General features: G+C 41.4%; 1 protein-coding gene across 1 annotated transcript; it reads left to right on the forward strand.

Annotated features, from left to right (window-relative positions):
• The first annotated feature begins 181 nt into the window (after positions 1–181).
• LOC139657544 (regulator of nonsense transcripts 1) lies at positions 182–21,364 on the forward strand. Its single transcript, XM_071535425.1, has 24 exons — positions 182–479; positions 1,050–1,186; positions 3,154–3,243; positions 4,102–4,269; positions 5,836–6,016; positions 6,423–6,584; positions 7,041–7,128; positions 7,376–7,474; positions 8,533–8,641; positions 9,244–9,403; positions 9,928–10,046; positions 10,253–10,417; positions 10,857–10,971; positions 11,210–11,353; positions 12,854–13,067; positions 13,539–13,656; positions 14,033–14,189; positions 14,490–14,632; positions 15,732–15,906; positions 16,195–16,276; positions 16,588–16,749; positions 17,064–17,341; positions 18,632–18,754; positions 18,880–21,364. The coding sequence occupies exons 1-23, from the start codon at positions 309–311 to the stop codon at positions 18,749–18,751; spliced, it is 3,357 nt and encodes a 1,118-aa protein (XP_071391526.1). The 5' UTR covers positions 182–308; the 3' UTR covers positions 18,752–18,754; positions 18,880–21,364.
• The last annotated feature ends 1,665 nt before the right edge of the window (positions 21,365–23,029 follow it).

A 23,029-nucleotide genomic window follows, 5' to 3' on the forward strand; every position in this document is an offset into this window, starting at 1 on the left:
GCTACCTTGTGAATGAGTACTCTATATATCTTTCATAAGTTTTTTAATTGTTAAAGTGATTACTGTGTGTAAACGTCACGGACACTCCTCTAAATGGGCTCTACAGCAACGTGTTACGTCATCAGTTCGAGTGGGAGTCGAGGCTCTCTCTCTCTCTCTCCCTCCCTCCACCAGTGTTTGTCAATTCCTAATTAATTCACTTTCTCAATGGTTCAGTTTTTTTCCGGAATAGCAACAGTTTGAGGAAGAGTCGTCCGAAACGGGTTAAAATACCGTTAAGTGCCGTCGCTTTTGTGGAAAATAAAAACATGAGTGTTGAGGCGTACGGGCCGAGCTCGCAGACTCTAACGTTCCTGGACACCGAGGAAGCCGAGCTGCTGGGAGCGGACACCCAGGGCTCCGAATACGACTTCACCGATTTTACACTGCCGAGCCAGACCCAGACCCAAGGCCAAACCCAGAGTCAGCTAGACAACCAGGTTCGTGTGCTTGTGCGTGGCAATTCGGTGCCAAAATAGATCTTTTACTGTGTTGACAAAACCTGAATTAGCTAACAACATCGCTGACGGCTAACTCTGGCTAGCATGATGCGTTACCATGCAGCTATCCTGCTAATTGGTTAGCATACTTGCTAACTAGCCCATACAGTTAGCATGCTCTCACAGCTAGCATATCAAGATTCAGTAGTTTAGTGCCATACCAACCCAGGTTTCCAGGAATTTGTCTGTGTGGCCAGATACACAGACACAATTCAGTTATTTATAGCCCCCCATACAACACCCATCACTGACAGCAATAAATACACAGTTCAGACAAGGCCAGTAGATGCAATAAGGTAGTGTGATTTTGATGTCAGCAAGTTGTCTATTGACATGACAGACAGCAGGCTAGATAGCAAGTGTAACACAAAGCCATTCTTTAGCTAGTTGGCTTTCTAATTTGTGCACCTGCAGCTCAATATCTGTGATCCCTCAGTGTTACTCCACCTCCATAGAGTTGACATTAGATTGCAGTGCATCTTTGTTGATTCAGCACAACTGTTTCTTCAGGTTAATGGCCCTGATGGGGTGTTACAGAATGGAGACGACCCTGTGATTAAAGCCAGTCAGCTGCTGGCGGAGTTGAACTTTGAGGAAGATGAGGAGGACACTTACTATACCAAGGACCTCCCTGTGCATGCCTGCAGGTAAAGAAAGAGACTGTGCGACAGGTAGTGGTGTGAATCGTCACTGGCCTCACGATTCGATTTGATTACAATTCAGAGGGCTGCGATGCGATTATAAAACGATTATCGATACATCTATTTTTGATTTCTATACATGATTTATTTTTTCTCACTGTGTGACAACTTGCTACTTTTAAAACATACCGTATTTGTAATTAGGGCTGGGCGATATGGACCAAAAATCATGTCTCGGTATTTTTAGGCTGAATGGCGATACATGATATATATCTCGGGCTAAATGTTCAGTTGTAAGTAGAGCTGGGCGATATGGACAAAATCAAATATCAATGGATCATTACAAATGATCCATAATTTAACAAACAGACAAACAGAGATGCAAACTCCTCACCTTTCGGGGAAATTTGTCATTTTGAGATAGGTCACCTACGAGATTTGTGTAGATCCGAGGGGAAATTCTTTTTAGGGGTAGGGGGGTCGGTCGGGTTGATCAGGTTAGATGCAGAATTGGTTAATTGAGGTTAAACAGACTGAGCACCGAGTTATTTTCTTCACCTCAGAGTTGGTTTAAGTTGTTTAAGTGCTGCAGTGTGTGTTGGTCAGCCGGTCTCATTGTTTGTTCCTGCTGATCGCTGCTCCGCTGTGCTAACATTAATCTTGGAATGACGGCGTAGAAAGTTCACAATATACTTCACGTTCGTCTCGCAAAGGTAATTATTGAGTCATTAAATCAAAAAATGCTTGCAACCGCTGCCACCTTTTTTGAAGATGAACTACAAAAAACATGGATGTATTGACAAGATAACTCTAGCGTGTGCGCGCTGTAGACTGTCCAGGTGCTGCGCTGCCCTCGCAGTTGAGTTCCGCCTTTTTCGTTCCGTCAACATCATGTTATTAACTAACATTTAGAAAATCGATTTTTGACATTTGTGAATCGATTCAGAATCGTCCACGTCCGCATCGCGATGCATCTTAGAGTCAAGAAATTTCCACACCTCTAGCAACAGCTGCTGTGGTTGTCATCAGAGTGGGAAACGATCCATTGCAGCGATTTTATTTCAGTCAGGAAAAGCTTACTATGGATTTTTAACTCGAGTGTCTTTTTCACTTTTTGATGGTTCATCTAATTTGTTTTAACTGCTTTGCTGTTGTTGCTATGCTCCCTGTCCACATGCTTATTACAAGGCGTCTTTTGTTGGACATCTTGTCAGAAGCCGAACTATCTAAATTTCACAGTACCATAAGTTCAAAAGTAAGTTCTATCATGGGGAAAAAAGGATCTACTGTGAAAATTGCAAAATATTTTAAATGCAACATGTCAAATGACATGCCAAATAGAAGTACAACCCAAGGGTAATCGACACAGAGATCTCTTCCTCCATCTCAGTCTCTACCTTACTTGCACACAACAGTGCAAGTAAGGTGTAATGCTGCCCATCTAACAAGCTGGCTGTCAGCTGTTAGTCATCAGGTTGGCTGTGCCAAAGAAGTCCAGTGGAGGATGTCTGGCTTCTCAAACATGCTCATTTGTCTAACTAGATAAGTTGGCTAACCAAGGTACTTTGCATCAGTGTCACTTACCTTTGAGTTTGTGACTTCTTGGACCATAAAAAGTGATGGTACCGCTCTTACTTTCAACATCAAATCAATAGCAAATCCAGGTGTTTTGATGCCAGTTGCAGAAAGTTTGTAGGACAGAGCGTGATGGCCTTATCCTTCTCTCTAATTGTGCCACCCACTGCGTACCAATAGTTTTATCTTTGGGAAACAAATGACCAGTTGGGAACTTTGGCACTCATCGACAATAAATAATTGAGGCATCAAGATTTTGGCTAGTCAGTCTAGCTGGGCACTGTCTGACAGACTACAGGGCACCTCATTAAATATGCATATTATTGATCAAGTGGAGCATTCATCATTCTCTGAAGCCTTTCGTTTTTTAAATGATGATTCTCCTTTCTCTTCTTTAGCTACTGTGGGATTCATGATCCAGCTTGTGTGGTCTACTGCAACACTAGCAAAAAGTGGTTTTGCAATGGCCGTGGAAATACGTCCGGCAGGTAAGTTTCAGTGACCAATCAGCTTTCTATTGACCCTCCTCATGTTGTACTTAGCTAACTGAACTGGGAGGAGGTCAATAAAACCAGAAAACATTGGCCAGATATCCACTCATTTCCTGCAGTCACCTGGTTTCCTCATGTGACAGCGTGGTGAAGTTGGCTAATACTGTAGCTGAACCTGGGCAGCATTGCCATCAGTAGTGTTGTGTACTAGTGATGCTGCATGTCCCACCTATTGCTTTAGTACGTCTGGTGCTACAGAATGCAGTCAGCTTGCTCAAGTCGATAATCACATAGTAACACAGGTGCTAGTGGTGTAAACATAGTTATGACCCCTTAATGCCTTGTGTTAACATTCATCTTGTGTTCATAATATAAATAATTTGCATTTCAATTAAAAATTAGTAGTCACAAAAACTCTTATTGCTATTACCCTATAATATGTTCTCTCATAATCTCAGAAGCACTAAAGAGGTTGGAATGGTGCTTGTAACATTTCTTTTATTTCAAAACTAAACTTGTGTTTTCCAATTATCATACCACAGGCATCACCTGGTCCTCTGTATTTGAACGCTGTTACTGGAAAGCAAGAGAGTGTAAACACACACATATGTTATTATTGTTCTGCAAGTCTGAATCTTTTTCCCAAAGAAAAGGACAAACAGCAAAAAATAAGCCAGCATGGTTGATTCAGTTAAGCTCCATTCGAATCTGAATGAAACATGAATGCCCAAGACATGTCAATGCCAAGTGTAAGGGGGGTCTTATTGTATACACCCTCACTGTATACAGGACACTTGTCTTTTGTGGACCTCCATCTGGCCCATAAAGAGCATTTTCCATTGTCTTCTCTTTCAGCCACATTGTAAACCACCTGGTGAGAGCCAAGTCCAAGGAGGTGACCCTGCATAAAGACGGCCCACTGGGGGAGACGGTGCTGGAGTGCTACAACTGCGGCTGTCGCAACGTCTTCCTGCTGGGCTTCATCCCCGCCAAGGCCGACTCAGTGGTTGTGTTGCTGTGCAGGTAAGGTCAAAAATCATGTGCGTAGAATCAGCCGATCTTGATCCATGTAGTGCAGGTGAGGAAACTGTGTTTGATACTGTGCTTTACACTACCAATGGTGAGCTTATTAAGTGAATGAATTAGACTATTAAAATGTGACAATTAGCAGGCTTGCAAAATGAAATTGTTACTTTATATTCTGTAATGAAATAAGACTCTACACTGATTGAAGTTGGATCTACGTTTTGCCCGGGTTTTGCCTACTCAGGCACATGAAATGGAAACTCTGGCCACTATAATAGCCTGAGCCATGCTATATTAGGTGCAAAAGATGTCATATTAATGTCATATTAATTTTACCATAAATCTTTAGTGCACATAAAACTCATAAAACAGACACTGCAGTCTTTCACATTTTTCCTCACATTGTAAATCTGAAATTGTGCCAAAATATAAAGTTTTGTGCTTTATTTATTTTAAGTATTATATTCCAATACCTGTATATCTCTTAAAGGCCAGTATAAGCCAGTAATATTGGTGCACTGTCCGGCACCGCTTACATTGCTTTTTGTTCTTAAAGTCAAGTTGCCATGACAGCAACCTCATGTCTAAACATAGAGCTTGTGTGTATTACTGTGTTTGTCAAGGTGGAAAATATGCAGGCATAACAGAAGCTGGTATTGGGATGCATCATTTGTCATCTTTGATTGCCGCTATTATCCAAATGTTATTAGTATAATGACAAGACACACTAATAAAAAAACCTTGTTAGCTAGTCAGTTTTTATTAAGGAAAAATGCAACAGCTATTGGCGGTGTACCTTTTCCATGTTGTTGGTTGGTGCTGTTTTTTTCTTATACCTGTGGATAACAGGCCAAACATAGATGGCGTGAAATGTCAAAACATTTCCAGTACAGCTACAATGGAGTTAGACAGCAGAAAAAATTTCAGCTATCTAAAACCTCATTGGTAAACATCAGGATTTGGTATCAATCAGACTTGCATTTTGAGTAAGGTGCACAACTTGCTTTTTGTTGACTGGTAAAACTCTCGCTCTCACTACACCATGGTTATTGCTCTCTCCACCTACACGTCTAACCCACAGCTGAAGGTAGCCTGTTCTCTGGGGGTTTTCGAAAGTCATTCTTGGAAATGTAGGAAATCACTAGCTGGTGCACATGTAGGCGAGGCAGATTGGACAAAAGTTGGTACACCAAAAAAGTAAATTCCAGCACTGCATCACAAAATACGTCCTGGGATGCATTGAACATCACAGATTGATGATGTATAACAGTGTAAGAGTATCCACAGGTATATTTTCCTTTAGGGCAGCAGGGTGGTGTAGTGAGTAGGGAGACAGAGGACCCAGGTTCAAGCCCCCTTGACAGCAAACATCCGTTCTGCTGAAGTGTCCCTGAGCCGGACAGTGAGTTTTCCCAGCAGCTCCAGGGGGCGCTGTTTTGTAGCTGACCATGCGCTCTGACCTGCCTGTCGATGGGGCCGCGTGCAAAGATAATTTCTCCATCAGCAATCAGTAGTGTATCTTAAAAAATGACAAATGGCAATTTTGTTTTGGTGGTGACACAGGCAGCCATGTGCCAGCCAGAGCAGCCTGAAGGATATCAACTGGGACAGCTCCCAGTGGCAGCCTCTCATTCAGGACCGCTGCTTCCTGTCCTGGCTGGTGAAGATCCCCTCGGAGCAGGAGCAGCTCAGGGCGCGCCAGATCACCGCCCAGCAAATCAACAAGCTGGAGGAACTCTGGAAGGTACTACCATCTCAGCTGTCTTCGCACACAGAGCCCCGTCATAGAAGTTATTGATATCAGCCATATTTGTACAGTGGGGTGTGTGACATAAAGATTTCCACCAAAAATTGCCCCAAAATTTTCCTCGGTAACCTCATCTGCTTACTGCTTCTTTCCATTTCTTTATTTCTGTAAGCCTGCCCATCTCACGCCTGTTTCTGTACTCATGTATACCCTGCAGTTGTTTTCAGTGTCATCATTTCTTTTATATGTACTCACTCAGTTGTATCCATGCCAGTTGGAATTGATGTGACTTGAGCCTGAGAGGAAACCGTAATACAACTGTGTTTTGCCTTTCTATCCATATGTTAATCTGTTACTCCTCATGTGTGATCTTTTGTGTGTGTGTTCATCCTCTTCTTGGCAGGAAAACCCTACAGCGACCTTGGAAGACCTGGAGAAGCCTGGTGTGGATGAGGAGCCTCAGCACGTCCTGCTCCGCTACGAGGATGCCTACCAGTACCAGAACATCTTCGGCCCGCTGGTCAAGCTGGAGGCTGACTACGATAAGAAACTCAAAGAGTCCCAGGTCCTGTACAACTGAGCAGGGTGTGCTTTGAATTAGGATGAAAGGGGATGGCATTATCACATTATTAAAAAATATTATGGCATGCAGCCTCCTTGCTTTAAGCAAAGATTTGAGAGAAAACATTTATTCACATTATTCACCTCCTACTCTCCTTTTTGAACCATTTGAGAAGGGTGGTTCATGGTTCAAAAAGTTGAGATATACAGGATGGAATCATTTAAGGACTCATTCGTGATTGAATTTCAGGCTTTTTTTCTTTATAGTAAAGAAAGTGAAGCTATTTAACCTATGTACGCCTATGTTTTGTGTTGCATTTGGAAGTTTTGAAAATTAATGAATACATGAACTGTATACTCTGAGGTTGTTTGTTGTCCAATGATTTTGACAACATGAAAACAGTTGATTTCTGCTAGTTTTAAACATTCAATATTTTTTTTTTTAATTTTGTCTCAACAGACTCAAGACAACATAACAGTCAGGTGGGACTTGGGGCTGAATAAAAAGCGGATTGCTTATTTCACCCTTCCCAAGACGGACTCAGGTGGTAATTCGTTGTTTTTCTTCATCTTCATCGTCATTGTCATCATCATGGTTTGTCTATGAGTGATCCTTGTCATTTCATTTCGACATCTTTGCATTCTTATCAGAGCATGCAGATGTAACTGAAGTCAAAAAACATTCCAATTTTGTGTTATATATTTTACATGCATACATGTATATGTATGGCTTTCACTTAGTTATTGCTTTTGTGGTTTGTTTTTATGTCCGGCTTATCCTCTGCTCTCCTCTAGATATGCGGCTGATGCAGGGAGATGAAATCTGCCTGAGGTACAAAGGAGACCTGGCCCCTCTGTGGAAAGGCATTGGACATGTCATCAAAGTGCCCGACAGTATCCTTATCACTGTTACTTACAGGAGGCTAACTGTTGCTAACAGAGGCTGTATAGTTCTGTGATTCACACATAGTTAGTTAGTTAATTTTTATTTCTGTGTCATGCCAAACATCTGGCCCATCCCACATGGGATTACAGGACACCACCATTTTACAAAACATACATCTTCCGGTGATGCATATAAGAGCAAAACAAATAAATAAAATAAATTACCACATTATAAAGTACTACTATATTCTTTCAAATAACATATTTGAAATGATAGGTTTCAAATGAACAATACACTGAAAAGAACTGCTACAAACTTACAGTTTATCTTGATAAAGAGCTTTTTTTCTCATCTGACAGGCTTTCTCCAGGTAACTAGCTAATTTAAATGTTTCATAAGCGAACAGCCAACTCAATCTTTGTGCATCATCCATATTTACAAAATCAATATCTGTTTTTATCTTACTAAACAAAGTATTGCGTAGTTCCCAGTAAAAAGGGCAATAGAAAACAAAGTGAAACTCATTTTCTATATCAGTCAAACAGCACATTGAACAAATCCGCTTTTCTTCTTCCAGACTGACATACCGTCCAGTTTCAACCGTAAGTGGTAAAATACCAGATCTCAGCTGGGCACATAAGGCTCTTTGCTTTTTAGATAAATTATATACAACATAATTCTCAGTACCATATTCATATTTTATCATCCTAAATTTACGCAATTTTGGTTTAGTCCATATATCATCAGCCCGTTGTTCCTTATACTGAGTAAACACAGATTCTCTGAACATACATGTTGAGCTTTTCGTTATTAAGAAATACCTTGCCAAACCCGTAGTTATAGAACAATGTGCACACACCTCTTGACCAAGAGCCAGTCATTTGTTTACATATATCACTTTTGACACATTTGCATTTAACTTAGTGACTTGCGGTTCACTTAAATATTTTACTTCAAATCATAGTTGAATAAAGTATACCAAGCGCACTGTCATAACAGTTACAACATGTGAGAGAAGAACTGTATGCTGTAGGGTTCTGCATACTCCTTAACTTGGCTGTACCAGACTATGGTGACGAGATCGCCATAGAGCTGAGGAGCAGTGCCGGGGCTCCAGTGGAGATCCCACACAACTTCCAGGTCGACTTTGTGTGGAAGTCCACTTCCTTTGACAGGTATTCAAAAGAACAGGCACACACTTTTGTCTCTTGCTGTGATGTCAACCACATTAATGTTTCAGCAAAAAACAAGCTTTCATCTTTGGCTATGTGATAAAGGACTATATAAATAAACATATCTTTTGAATAAGAACATATTTTTTCATGTATGAAGAGATGATCCTAATGCCGTAGTTTGTCCTGTGCACTTTAGCACTCTTCTCAGTCAGTTGGTCAGAACAGGAACAAAAGTCAACACCCACATCATAGTACTGTATTGCATACTGAAAGGCTTCAGACCTATTTCATGTTGAAATATATTTAATAATCTATACATATTCAGTAAACGGCTGCATTGAAGCAATTTGTGTTTCACCACGACTAGTGAACCTGATGAAGCCTGGTGTCTGAAGCTTTTCAGTGTGTAGTGAAATACTTTCATCTATTTATGTTTTTAAATACATTATGTTGTAGATAATGAAACTAATCCTTAAAGTAAATGGATCAATTAATGATGTCAGTGTAACTCTTCATCTTTGGGACAATTTTACGCAGTTTAGGTTTTAAGATTTCCACTGAAGGATGGGTCTTAATTCAATACTTCTGTCTCCATCATCCAGGATGCAGAGCGCCCTGAAGACATTTGCTGTGGACGAGACTTCTGTGTCTGGTTACATCTACCACAAACTGCTGGGCCATGAGGTGGAGGATGTGGTCATCAAGTGCCAGCTGCCGAAACGCTTCACCGCCCAAGGCCTGCCTGACCTCAACCACTCCCAGGTGAGATGGAGAAAAGATAATGAAAACTAAAATGTTTTCGGTGAGGCATTTTTGCAGTTTAACATCAGGAAATTCTACATACGGTCAACTCTAAATTACAATCTACAAATAACAGTACTATTTGAGATGGAGCATAAATAATAAAGGCGAGGTGTTAGTTGTAAAAAGCGTTTTCTCGTCAACTCCTAGTTAGTGGCGAAGACATAGAATTTGAAACTGGATCTGAAACATGAAACTGGGGCCTGCTTGTCCTCACAAAGAAAACAGTGACAAAAAACACTGAGGAGAAAAAACCCCAGCAAATTGGCACAGGTGAGATAAAAAATACAAGGGTTTTTAAAAACCATGTCTTCTCAAAAGAAACAAACAAACCAAAACAGCAGGGGTGTGTGAAATGCTTCTGATAATAATAATTGAATAACAATTTTACACAGGTAACCCAGGTGCTTTGCTTCTTACACATATGACGCTCATTAGGTCCTGTCCTCCAAGGGCTCACATGATTGTGGTTTGTTGTAATGCAGGTGTATGCTGTGAAGACCGTGTTGCAGCGCCCCCTCAGTCTGATCCAGGGTCCTCCTGGCACGGGGAAGACGGTCACCTCCGCGACCATAGTGTACCACCTGGCTCGACAGGGAAATGGGTAAGATGGATACACAGCTGTTTCTCCTCTGTTTTAGTTTGCATTTTGAATGCATTGGCTAGTGCTAGAAATAGATTGCATGAGCATGCTATGACAATAAGCATTGGTATTTGATTTGAATGTGAGTAATTACTTGTGTTTACTCTGCAGTTAAATCAAAATTTGTTATAGTCACTAAGGTGCTGCAATAACTTGTGTCCCTCCAGACCAGTGCTGGTGTGCGCTCCCAGTAACATTGCGGTTGACCAGCTGACTGAGAAGATCCACCAGACGGGGCTGAAGGTGGTGAGGCTGTGTGCCAAGAGCAGGGAGGCCATCGACTCACCCGTCTCCTTCTTGGCTCTGCACAACCAGACCCGCAACATGGACAGGTAACACATGACCGGCTGTGGCTCAATAAAACAATTTTAAAAGAAAAATTATTTTCATGAGGCCTTTTTTTGATGTCTGGTTACTTGTGTTTACTTCTCTTTTATAAGTAGCTAGAAGAAGTATTTTGTTATTTGTTTGTTCTACTTCTGCTCCACAGCTTGCATCAGATGTCAACATGCATTTTATCCTCCTCTCCACCAACAGTGTCTAGAAAAACTTGGCATGTTTGCCAGGCAACATATATTTCCTACTGATTCCTGTGAGATTGGCATTGGCTAGAGTTTTGATTAATATTGGAAATCCAGGAAGTGCCAATGTAATCAATGGTGGCTTAAAATGATTCCAGACCCCTCAGTAGTACAACCTGTTACAGATTCAAGTCTTTGCCCACCAGCATGGCACTGATCTCAGACTGTGTTGAAATAATTTATGCTGCAGTATGCCAGAACTACAGAAGCTCCAACAGTTGAAGGATGAGACCGGAGAGCTATCCTCCTCAGATGAGAAGCGCTACAGGGCTCTGAAACGCACTGCTGAGAGGGAGCTGCTTATGGTATGAAGATCTCTGTTACTGACCTCCAAGTCCTACTAAAAGTTACCTGTTTGTGACAGTACTTTAGCACAAAATTGTACAGTGGTTATTGTTAAGGGCCTAATGATATTTGTGCTAATCTGTTCAGGTCCACTGTCTGATAGTGATGATTCTATAAAACTTTTATGTAAAAAGACATAAATTAAGTAAACAATGTGATTCTTCACTGTACACAAACACATCTCTCCTCTCTTCCCAGAATGCCGATGTGATCTGTTGTACCTGCGTCGGGGCTGGGGATCCTCGCCTGGCCAAGATGCAGTTCCGCTCCATCCTGATTGATGAGAGCACCCAGGCCACCGAACCAGAATGCATGGTGCCCGTCGTCCTGGGGACCAAGCAGGTACGGGCACAGCAATGCCCGTTTTGTAAGAATACATTCTGATAAGGAACAATGAGTAATATTTGTGTTTTATTTATTAGTGTTATTAGTGTTTCCTTTAGTAATGGGCTTAATGTTTCTTCCCGCCACAATGGTACATGGTATGCGGGACATTATGTCATCATGGCGGTGTCTGTGTATAGACACATTCTTGTGAACACAATAACTCAAGAACAATACATGATAGAAACTTCGTACTTGCACCAAGGTCCAGTGTCCCGCAGGTTTTTGTTTCTCCCTGGTGCTTAATGACCCACACCTGGTCTGTCTGACACCTGACACCAGGTGTGTCTCACTAACTATCAGGGAGGAACCTCGAGGACCAGAATTGAGTACCTAGGCCCACCTAAACTACATGATCTGATGAGAGCACCTTCCTGCATACATTTGCATATTAATGAGGAAAAGCTGATTTTCTTGAAACTATTATAACTCCTTAATGCTTTAAGAAACGGAGTTCATATTAATACCGCCCATGTTATGTGAAGACAAGTATGTTGACAGAAATATTTACCAATTATTACATTGATTACTTTAATTAATTTAATTAGAGACATAAGCAGCTCAAGTGCCTTTTGTTCAGTTATTTGTGTATATCTCTATAAGTAGGCTGTACAGTGGCTGCATTTTTCGACATTTAATTTAGCGAGTATCCTATCTTTGTTCAGCCACTAAAGTCTGTTACTCTATTAAATAAGCTAATGAGGCTGGCTGGAATTAGCTGACTATTATACTCCAATCTGAGCAAATCTCAGCAAATATACAGCTAATTACAAATAGGTTACCTTATATGACACTGTGTAGGCTATGTTCAAATTTTGCCATTCAGATTGTGTTGGCACAGATGCAACACGAATCGAGCACCAGCTGTCTGACCATGTGCTGTGTGTTGGATACCATGAATTATGCTCAGTGTAGTTCACTAACACATTGTCAGTCCTTGACAGAATTAAATCTTTGTTTTTTGTAAAGTACGTCATCATGCAATTTGATGGCTTTTGATACTGAGAATGACTTTTGCTCAGTAAGGGGATCCATTTCAAAAACAATATATCAAATCACAGCAATTTTAAAAGTTACAAGAGTAGACAAAATTATATATAACTTTCCTCTACATGGTTATAGTGCTTTCTTTTTTTGAGGATTCTTTGTGTACAAAATAAAGTATTGACAGTACAACCAAGTGCTGTCATAGTACAAAATGCTGAAGTCTCGTTTTATCGCCTATAAGTGAAGCAAAATTGAGTTTTGAGAGGAATGATGCAGGGCTGTGTCTGTGTTGTCAGAGGAAAGTACACGGAGTGGGCAGTGTTGCCACAGAAGTGGGAGTATGCTGTGTGCACAGTAGCTAGTTTTACTGACTTTGTAAGAACAAAATGACCAGATGGTTAAAAAACTGCTGTCATAACTCAACTATCCAGTGTCCACACCTCATTCTTCGTTCATCTGTTTTCCCCACAGTTGATCCTGGTGGGTGACCACTGCCAGCTGGGTCCTGTGGTGATGTGTAAGAAGGCAGCCAAGGCAGGTCTGTCCCAGTCCCTGTTTGAGCGTCTGGTGGTTTTGGGGATCCGGCCCATCCGTTTGCAGGTCCAGTACCGTATGCACCCAGCCCTCAGTGCCTTCCCTTCCAACATCTTCTACGAGGGCTCCCTGCAGAATGGAGTCACTGCTGGTGAGACAGAAAGGAACTTGGTATGAAATCTAATGTGAGGATGCTCAATCGTGGCATTGCTTTTTCAGCACGAGTAAAAGATGTTGAAACTGCCCCATAAACTATTGCCCAGGCTTCAGCATACAGTAAAATGCTCAGAAGTCATGTTATACTGCCCACTTAGCCTTTCTTGGCTGCTCTCCCCTTTCCCCAAAGTTTCAAAATCCGATCAGTGGCATCCAAGATATTATGCATGACAGACGGACAGATGGACTGGGGCCAATCCATAGTCCCTTCCCCGATTTCATTGTGGGGGACAAAAACAGAACAGACCTTGGCTGCTGTCGCTTCTTCCAGCTGATCCTGTAAAGAGACTTTGACAACTAGCACCATGAGCATCACAAGCCCATGGTCTTCCACATCAAACAGTTGGTGTACTTTGTTCTACATCAGTTATTCTGAGTTATATCTATTTTTTTCCTCCTCCCACAGCGGACCGGGTGAAAAAAGGCTTTGATTTCCAGTGGCCCCAGCCTGACAAGCCTATGTTCTTTTACGTCACCCAAGGCCAGGAGGAAATTGCTAGCTCTGGAACCTCCTATCTCAACAGGTTTCAACTTCTTTGATCATTATGCTGACTTTTTTTTAATCATTTAATATAAAAGGAACAAGATAAATATATATAAAAATAGCTTGTTTTTCCTTTTTGATATTTGACATTTTCATTTTAAGTTGATCAGTTTTCTACAGGATTTTCTACATTTTCCTAAATCACTTCAACCAATAGTCATTAACTACACAGTGCAGTTTTACAGTGTCTCAGGTGTTCACAAACACAGGGCCTTCAAGTTTTAAGAGATATTGCATCAGTTTGTATACATAATTTCAGACAAGCATTGTCAGTTTGTGCGAAATGTCTAGTTAACATCAAAAATATTTTAGAATATGTTCTCTGTAATGTAATCCCCCTACTTGTGTGTATCCAGGACTGAGGCAGCCAATGTGGAGAAAATCACCACCAGGTTGCTGAAGGCTGGAGCAAAACCTGACCAGATTGGCATCATCACCCCCTATGAAGGACAGAGGTCTTATCTGGTCCAGTACATGCAGTTCAGTGGCTCCCTACATACCAAGCTCTACCAGGTATAATGACAAATATCCCTTGCAGTGTAAAGGTTTATTGCACTGGTCACAAGAAAAATGTAGCACAACCAATGAAATTTATGAAACCCAGTAATGTGTCCAGTTTCGAATAAGAGGAGAATCAAATGGCCCCAAAACCTGCAGCCTGACATCCTGTAGACTGGGAGGATACATTACTTATTAATTAATTACTAATTTCTTAACCTTAAACAGTACCATATTTTATGCAAGAGACAAGATAAAATTATTACTAAATGAGTAATCAGTTTTTTCACTAATTTTTCCTCACTCTTTCTGCAGGAGGTGGAGATAGCCAGTGTAGATGCCTTCCAAGGCAGAGAGAAAGACTTCATCATCCTGTCCTGTGTCAGGGCCAATGAGCACCAGGGTATCGGCTTCCTCAATGATCCCCGACGTCTCAACGTGGCACTCACCAGGGCCAGGTAAAACAACACAAATTAGTAGAGTAGCATCCAATTAATTTGCTTTCGGTTTTACAGTAGGAAGACAAGTGAATACAGTCAGGATAACAAACCTGAGCTCCAAAAGCATAAACACATAAATGTGGGGTCCATCCCAACTATATATTTGAAGTTTGGTCGCTCTAGCATCAAGCGTTTAGCATTTATGCCTCACTTCCACGTGTCTTCGCCATCAGCTTTGTTTGTGCACCAAGACCAAATGGTTTTGATTTTCAAAACTCTGGCTAATAGGCTTAATCTAGGGAGTCCATATGCTGTGTGTAGATTGTTGAGATTGGATCAACTTTCTGGGAGAAATGGCGAAAAATTATTTTTGCAAAAAAAACTATCATGGTGGAAATGACCAGTATGTGCAATAGATTCAGTTTGAGCCAAGGAATCTGAGGGGAAAAGTTTTGAGTGTAGACCTTTCGGTCCAGGACTTACTGGGCAAAACGTAAAGTTGCTTGTTAAAGCTACACTAAGCGATTTTCTGACCACTAGAGGGTGACTGAAACCGCAACACATTTTGTAAACACACACAGCAAAACTACTGGGCGACGGAAGCCCTTAAGGACAAACGGTGCATAAAGGCTGATGGCTAAAATAAACATACATAGAGAAATATCGCCGGTTACCAGTCTCGCTTTGCCAGATTTTTCTCCCGCTGAAGGTTACATATCCCACAATGACAAGTGAAGAAGTAGGTAGCAAGTTTACTAGTTGAACGAGTTTACTAGCTATACCTCGGGCCAAACCTGATACAAGCGTTAGAAAAGAGGTGAAAACAGGTGGCTATTTGTTTATATCATTACATCTCACAGAAATCTCCACATAGCACACGTTAGTTTCAGGATTGGTTATAGGGTCTGAAATCGCTTATTGCAGGTTTAAAGCACCACCGATCTGTGTAATCTTTGTTGCCCGAGTAGTGGGGCAGATTTGAAACCTGTCCACCAAATTTGGTTGCTCTAGAACTTACAGTCTCTGAGGTACAGATTATTTTAGGGTACTAGAAGATCCTTCATTATCATTAGCTCCCCGTCATTTAACATAATTGTGTTCTGCCTCTGTCCTGCAGGTATGGTGTGATCATTGTGGGCAACCCCAAGGCCCTGTCCAAGCAGCCCCTGTGGAACCACCTCTTGAACTACTACAAGGAGCAGAAGGTCCTGGTGGAAGGCCCCCTGAACAACCTGAGGGAGAGTCTCATGCAATTCAGCAAGCCTCGCAAGCTGGTCAACACCATCAACCCTGTGAGTGGAGAGTGTGTGTGTGTAAGAGACATAGAACATATGGATCACTTAAAATTAAGGTTTTTTAAACTTCTCAGCCCAGGAGCCTGAGTAGATTTTGTCTTACATCCTGATATCTAGGCTCATGTGTCCCAATAGAAAAATGATCCAGTTAAGGAAAACAGGTCTTGGATAATAAATACAGTATATATTGTCTCTTTGTGCATACAAGACTTGGAGCTGAACCATTTTCTGAAAAAAACCCTGCTAGACACAAGGAATAGCGCTGCCTGTTTTATGGTTTTGCAGGGAGGTCGATTCATGAGCACCGCCATGTATGATGCCAGGGAGGCCCTCATTCCTGGATCTGTTTATGACCGCAGCAGCAATGGTGAGGAATACTTCACACAACACCCTTATTGTTCTCTTAACTAAAAAAGTTCCCCTTAAATTACTAAATACTAAATTAAATACACTAACTTACTAAATATACCAAGGGTGTCACACTCCAGTCCTGCAGGTGTTCATTAACTCAAACACCTGCAGGACATTGGCCCTCGAGAATGGAATTTTGACACCCCTGAAATATAAAAACATAAAAAATTATATGTAGCCTACTGTCATCTCTCACTAGATTAGTTCTGCACACAACCAAATACTTAAATAGGGTATAAATTTAACTTGTGCTTCTTTGCACAACAGGGCGTACATCCAACATGTACTTCCAGACCCACGACCAGATAGGTATGATTGGTACAGGCCCCAGTCCCATGACTTCCATGAACATTCCCATCCCTTACAACCTTGTGATGCCCCCTATGCCTCCACCTGGGTACTTGGGACAAGTCAACGGGCCCACAGCAGGTGAGACAGAAATAAAGCTGTACTTTTGGAAGAGCTATGGGTTTGTATGGAGCAATTTAAGATTTTGCCTATGATTACTTAACATACTGCATGTTAGTTAAGTGTGAACATGCACACCGGACACAACTATCTACCAGAGACACAGAGATGATTTTAGTGCCAATCCTCTCGTCAGATATTGAATAAGGTGACCAATGGGCCAAACTCCCAAAAAGTCGGTGTAGTCCTGCTTGCTCTTCAGGTTATAGTGCTGTAACACTTTTCAAAAAACACTGTTATTGTAAAATGTGACATCTGACATTATTTTTCTTCAGGTCGTGGTGGAGGTATGAAAGGCAAAGCAAATAGTGGTGGAGGAGGTGGCGGTGGGGCTCGAGGTGGCCGTCAAAGAAACCGCACCAACATGGGGAACCACAGCGGGGGGAATGGAGGACCGGACCGCGGACAGCATGGCCACATGAGTGGCAGCCAGGCCAGCCAGGACCTGGGTTCCCAGCCCTTCTCCCAGGGGCCTCTTACCCAGGGCTACATTACCATGAGCCAGCCCTCACAGATGAGCCAACCTGGGCTGTCCCAGCCTGAACTCTCACAGGTCTGTTTGACTGTTGTTGTTTCAACAGTTGTGAATAAATCTTAATCATCAATTTGGTATTCAATAGATTTTACAATATAAAGTGCTAACTAGGTGCACTTTGAGGCAAGCTGTTTACAGTCAACATGTTCATTGCAATTCGTACCTAATGCCAATGTTGCTAGTCAAGTTTATTTATATAGCCTTTTACCATGAGCATTGTCTCAAAGGGCTTTACATACCATATCATATACATTCCATATGCATACTACATCACCAGTGTTGGGGTCGTTACTCAAAAAAAGTAATGTATTACACATTACTTGTTACTTTTAAAAAAAGTAATGCATTACTTTACTTATTTACTCCCTGTAGAAAGTAATTCGTTACACTACTCATTACATTACTTTTGCACATCGCCTGAGATGCATTGTCACGTAATTGCCAGTTAACAATATAACGTTAAACCTTACATATGCCCACATATCAGCACAAATCCCTATCCTAATAAGGAGGACATACACAAGATCTTTCTTTTATGCTCTTTAATACCACAAAGTCGACAACAAAGTTGGTGAAAACCAGCCCAAAGAGCACTTCACAGAAAAATGTTGTGGCGAGAACAAGGCTCAATTGCATGCCTAGCAGAATCAAGGCGGCACTGGCAGTAGGCTATAACTGCCTCAAAATAAAACTATATCAACATATAAAACAATATAAAAGAGGTTGGCCTTCCTAACACCGTACAAATATGATGACAAATCTGATGTCGCGTTCACAGCAGTGGATAGTTGTTTCTGGCCTGGGCACAGTTTGCACTTTACCGTCACATTCTTATCCTTTCGCGCAACAAATTCAAAGTAATGTGCATATCTCCACCCCTCAAAAGTTGTAGACCGCTCTGCCATTTTTGTCCTGTCTCCTGTCTTAGATGTTTATTTATGTGTCTTCTACATTATTGTAGTCAGTAGACTGCTCTTTATAGTATTTTTTTTTAGATTTAGAAACTTTTGATTTCATTATTTTTGAAAGCCTCTTCGTTTTAGAGATTTTTTTTACATGTGCCTAAGACTTTTGCACAGTACTGTACATCATATACTACATCATAAACTACCTCAAACACACTCACGCCTACGGGCAATTTAGAGTCTTCAATCCGCCTGACCTAGCATAGATATTCCAAGGGCATGTCCAAGCTTTCCTCTTCATTTTGTCTAAACCCACTTACTCCTTTTCTGCCTGGAAAGGATTGAAGGAATGACTGCTGACTGACTGGTTTCTTTCACTTTTTATTTGTTTTTCCCTTTACAGGACAGTTACCTAGGTGACGAGTTCAAGTCCCAGATTGATGTGGCTCTGTCCCAAGACTCCACCTACCAGGGGGAGCGGGCTTACCAACACGGTGGTGTGACTGGACTGTCCCAGTACTAGACTGTAAGAGATTCCACTCTGGACAAAAACTAAACACTCATTAAAATTTGTTTTTCAATATGTTGAAATTATTAATGAATGTTTTCTCAAACCAGTGGATGTTAATTGTTTTTTCCTTTACTTTACAGTTTGCTGGAAAGGAGCTAAGCCTGTGTTGAGCTTAGTTCATTGGTATTTTAATCTGGGTAAATACAAAAAAGAACAAACATGGATACCCGTTTTCCACTGCTACAACTGAAGCACCACTGTGTGAAAGTAACAGGAGAGAGACCGAGAGAAACCAACCAATCACAAAAGTGAGAGCAAAATGGGAGTAGGGCTGGACAGGAAGAGAGCAAGAGAGCGGGAGACTGGAGGAGGAGAGAAGGCGCTGCTGCTCACACACGAAGACATGGCGAAGGAGAAAGCTGTTGTTCGTCGGAGCAGCGCGGTTGGAGAGGCAAGACCTTTCGATAGGTCAAGGAGGGTGGAAGGTCAGAAAGATTCTAGAGAGGGAAAGGGGGCGACCCTGTCATGTTCTCCTCCTATGCCCCTGAACCCTTGGGGATCTCCAGGTAGTGTGGTTGGGGACCTTGCTCCAAAAGCTGAGAGAGATGGAGAAGAGGTGTCTCACACAAATGTCCTCCATGCTAACTCAAGAGGACGTCTTCCGTGAATCGAGAGGAACAAAAGGGGACGCAACTCCTGAGGCAGTCAGCTGATATGGGAACTTTTTTAAACTCAAAGTTTGAATCGAGGCTCATGCTCTGCATTTGAACATGTCTGAGAGAGAAGAGAGTGAAAACACTGTTCCGATGAACTCAAAAATGGTTGTGGTATTGTGCATCAAACAGCTCAAATGAAGTTTGGGGAATAAATAACCACAGATCATTACCTTTTCTTTCTCAGCTTTGAGTTGGAAAGTTTTCTAAATAAAGTCTGTTTTCATTGAGGTTCTGAATGATGGGAAGCTAGTGAAGTTGGCCGTCTTTCCAGTCGGGTCTTTCTCAAGGTGGTCTACAAAGAATAAGTGGTGGAATTAGCTCTTATAAAATATATATATTAAAGAAAAACATTTTTGTCTCCAGATCTGAAGGCATGGACTTGAAAGATCAGTGGTTAGTGAGACAATTTTGTTTTTGTTCTTTCAAATGTATCTTTGAGTAGTACAAAAAGGAGAGTGAAAGACAAGCACCATTACCATCTTATAATTGAATGAAGCTATGATGCTTTTGACCTGAATTTCCAAATTATATGAAAAGCCTCATACCAGATTCACCACCGACCCTGAAGCTGCCGAGTATACGCTAGCTAGCAGACTGGGCTCTTCTTGAGCATATAGTTACATGCATAAAATAAGCCAAAGCAAGAGGGCAGTATTCCCCAAAGACTCTTGCCCCAACGTCCTAGGTTAATAAACATACATTTAATGAGATTTCTTTCATCTCAGTTAAAGCCACTGGTGAGCATGGTGACGTGAAGCAAGAGATCATGAGTTTATAATCATAGAAATGATTGACTTAGCTTTTTAGTGACTATTATGGAGGTGTATACTTGGCACCATAACTCACCATGAAGGAAGATGGAAAAGTTCCAGGGCAAAAGTAGTTAAATTCTAGTATTGTCCCATCTCAAAACCAATGTATTGATGAAGAGAAAACCTGGCCACAGTGTTGGACCATGATGAGAGAGATTTTGAGATGCATATCAGAATGTCAATGGATTAGAAATTCCAAGGTTATAAATTGTACTTTGATGTTTGGCATAAGGGCATTTTGTAAATTATTCTTAAGACATGACCCATCAGAGGGTGTAATTTAGTTTTGGGTAGCACTGTCTCATTTTTCATTATGTAGCATTATTTACCTGTTTGCTGTCCTTAAAGGAATAGTTCACCCAAAAATGAAAATTCTGTCATCATCTACTCACCCTCATGCCAGTTGAAACAGGTGAAGTTTGTCCATATAACACACAGGGAGGTTGCCAGCACAACTCCTTAGCAGCCTTCTCCAAAACAACTGAAGTCAGTGGGGACCAGTTCTTCAGAGTTCCAGAAAGACCTACAGTATATTTACACCATCATTTAGTGCAAATCTTAACTACAGCTGATTAATTTGCAACAATTAATGGTGTATAGGTCTTTCTATTCACAGTGTGATTGTTTGGCTGTTTTTGTTTTGGAACTCTAAAGAACTGGTCCCCATTGACTTCAGTTGTTTTAGAGAAGGCTGCTACCAAGTTGTGCTGGCAACCTCCCTGTGTGTTATATGGACTAACAAATTTCACCTGTGTTTCATTTGGCATGAGGGTGAGTAGATGATGACAGAATTTTCATTTTTGGGTGAACTATTCTTTATGTTTTGAACTTATAGAATGGAGTGAAAATAAATGTCACAAATAATAGTGCACCCGGTCAAGAACAGAACAGCTAGCTTGTTCTATAACTTTGGTAAACTTAAGTAAACTTTGTGTCTAAGTTTCAGTAGTCTACATGTATTGTATGTTCTCATTTCACATGCCTTGGATGGACACTCATCAAGTTTCCATGCCTCCTGCTTTTATCAATATCTCATTTGCTTCCAAGGTATCCTAACCCCTTGCGATCATTGTCAATGGAATAATATCCCCCCCCCCCCCCCCCCCCCCCCCCCCCCCCAAAAAAAAAAAAGAAAAGAAAAAAGATTGTTTGAGCTCTCTGGTACAATGATGAAAACTACTCATTTGCCAGAGACAAAAGACAGGCACATGGATTTGAATAAGTGTTTCTGCCCTATTGATAAAAGCGATTTCCATCTTGTTCCCTATGATTATGAAATACTAACCAACCCAGGTCAGTTTCTGGCCACCTGCACAGTAGGTGCATCTTCATCAAATCAATCTTTTGCTAATTAATTATGCATGGTTATCAACCAGTGTTCATAAGCTGCTTAATTCTTAACTTCATGTCCCTACTCTGTAACTTGATGTAACCCCTTGTCACTATGAGATTATTATTACCTGGTACATGCACATCCTTCCTTAGGGGCACCAGCTATTAGACACAAATTGTCATGTAATTCTTTTTTTTCTGGATGGAAGGAAGGAAGGAGGAAGGAAAATATGAAGGATAAATTACCAGCACATCCTTCACCAACATATTTTTGGGATATTTTCCTCTTCTCCATTTTGTGTTGAATGAGAATGAATCTTTATTTGGCTTCTTATTGTTTGAATTGAATGAGCTGTATTTTGTATTGGCCAAATGGGCTGCACCATTTTGTTTTCTGCCCACTAATTGATGTTGGTAGTTATCAATTAGGCCTATGCTCACAAAGAAAATCTCCTGTTTATATCATTGAAAAATAAATGGTTGCTTCTTTTTGCTCATTTCAAGTGACTTCACATTTCATTTTGTTTATTTGTAGTTCATGTAATGTCCACCTCAACCTTTAACGGCCAGTTAAAGCTCATCCACCAGAAGGTTGACAGATTCAGTCTGTACTTGGAGTACAGCCTACTATCACTATGTGAAGCTCTGTCAGGCCTGTTGACTGTACGGCCTACACAGGAGGGTAGAACAGAACTATTGTTATTATAACGGGTTGATTATGAAAAACAAATTATATTACATAGGATCTAAATACCATAATGCATAAGCTCTGAAAAACCCTTATCAGAAAGAATGTAGTAATGCTAGTAGGTAAGTAGGATACAGTCACTATAAGCCAACAATTAATTACAATAGACACACTAAGTCCCTATAGGTATATTAGATAGATTCTTCGTCCGAGGTAATATTTCATAACCCAAATAACTGGTTTTCAGTGCTAGATCAAGTTTGTAACATGCATTGGCTGTAGGGGGGAAAGCGTCAGCACATTATTATTTTTTTCCTTCCTGCAACATAAGTGGCACAGTTGTAATTTGCGCCCCGACACTGTAAAGCCAGCAGGTGGTAGACTACTGTCGACAGTGTGTCAGGCTGTTGAATGTAAGCAGCGGGTCTGGAGAGCTGAATCCAGCTAGTGGAGAGGAGAGGGGAACCGAGAGCAGCAGCAGGCAGCTCGGCTCTGACCACCCAACCAAGGTTAGACCAGAGGAAGCAGCAGCCGGGGAGAGGAGAGGAGAAAAAAAAGGCAGCTGCATCTTCTCTTGTCAATACACGATGGACACGGACGGGACTGCAGCCACTTCTGTCACCGAGGTCAGCTCTGCCTCCTCTACCTCCTGACTCTCTGTGGTCTCCGCCGCGGTGAACGGACTCAAGTGACCGAGACAAGACGACTTCTCAGCTATTGACACTTTGCACAGGAGCGGGCT

The sequence above is a fragment of the Centroberyx affinis genome, unplaced genomic scaffold, assembly GCF_046629955.1.
Source record: "Centroberyx affinis isolate AG114_WGS23_722 - 3 ecotype Tasmania unplaced genomic scaffold, CSIRO-AGI_Caff_v1 ptg002707l_1, whole genome shotgun sequence".
In the NCBI taxonomy this organism is placed as follows: Eukaryota; Metazoa; Chordata; class Actinopteri; order Beryciformes; family Berycidae; genus Centroberyx; species Centroberyx affinis.

What these genes read in the sequence shown, in the direction of transcription:
- LOC139657544 (XM_071535425.1), top strand. Translation starts at nt 309, where the DNA reads ATGAGTGTTGAGGCGTACGGGCCGAGCTCGCAGACTCTAACGTTCCTG. An exon ending in AGAGTCAGCTAGACAACCAG is followed by an intron (nt 480 to 1,049) that starts GTTCGTGTGCTT and finishes CTGTTTCTTCAG; the next exon opens with GTTAATGGCCCTGATGGGGT. An exon ending in TCCCAAGACGGACTCAGGTG is followed by an intron (nt 7,129 to 7,375) that starts GTAATTCGTTGT and finishes GCTCTCCTCTAG; the next exon opens with ATATGCGGCTGATGCAGGGA.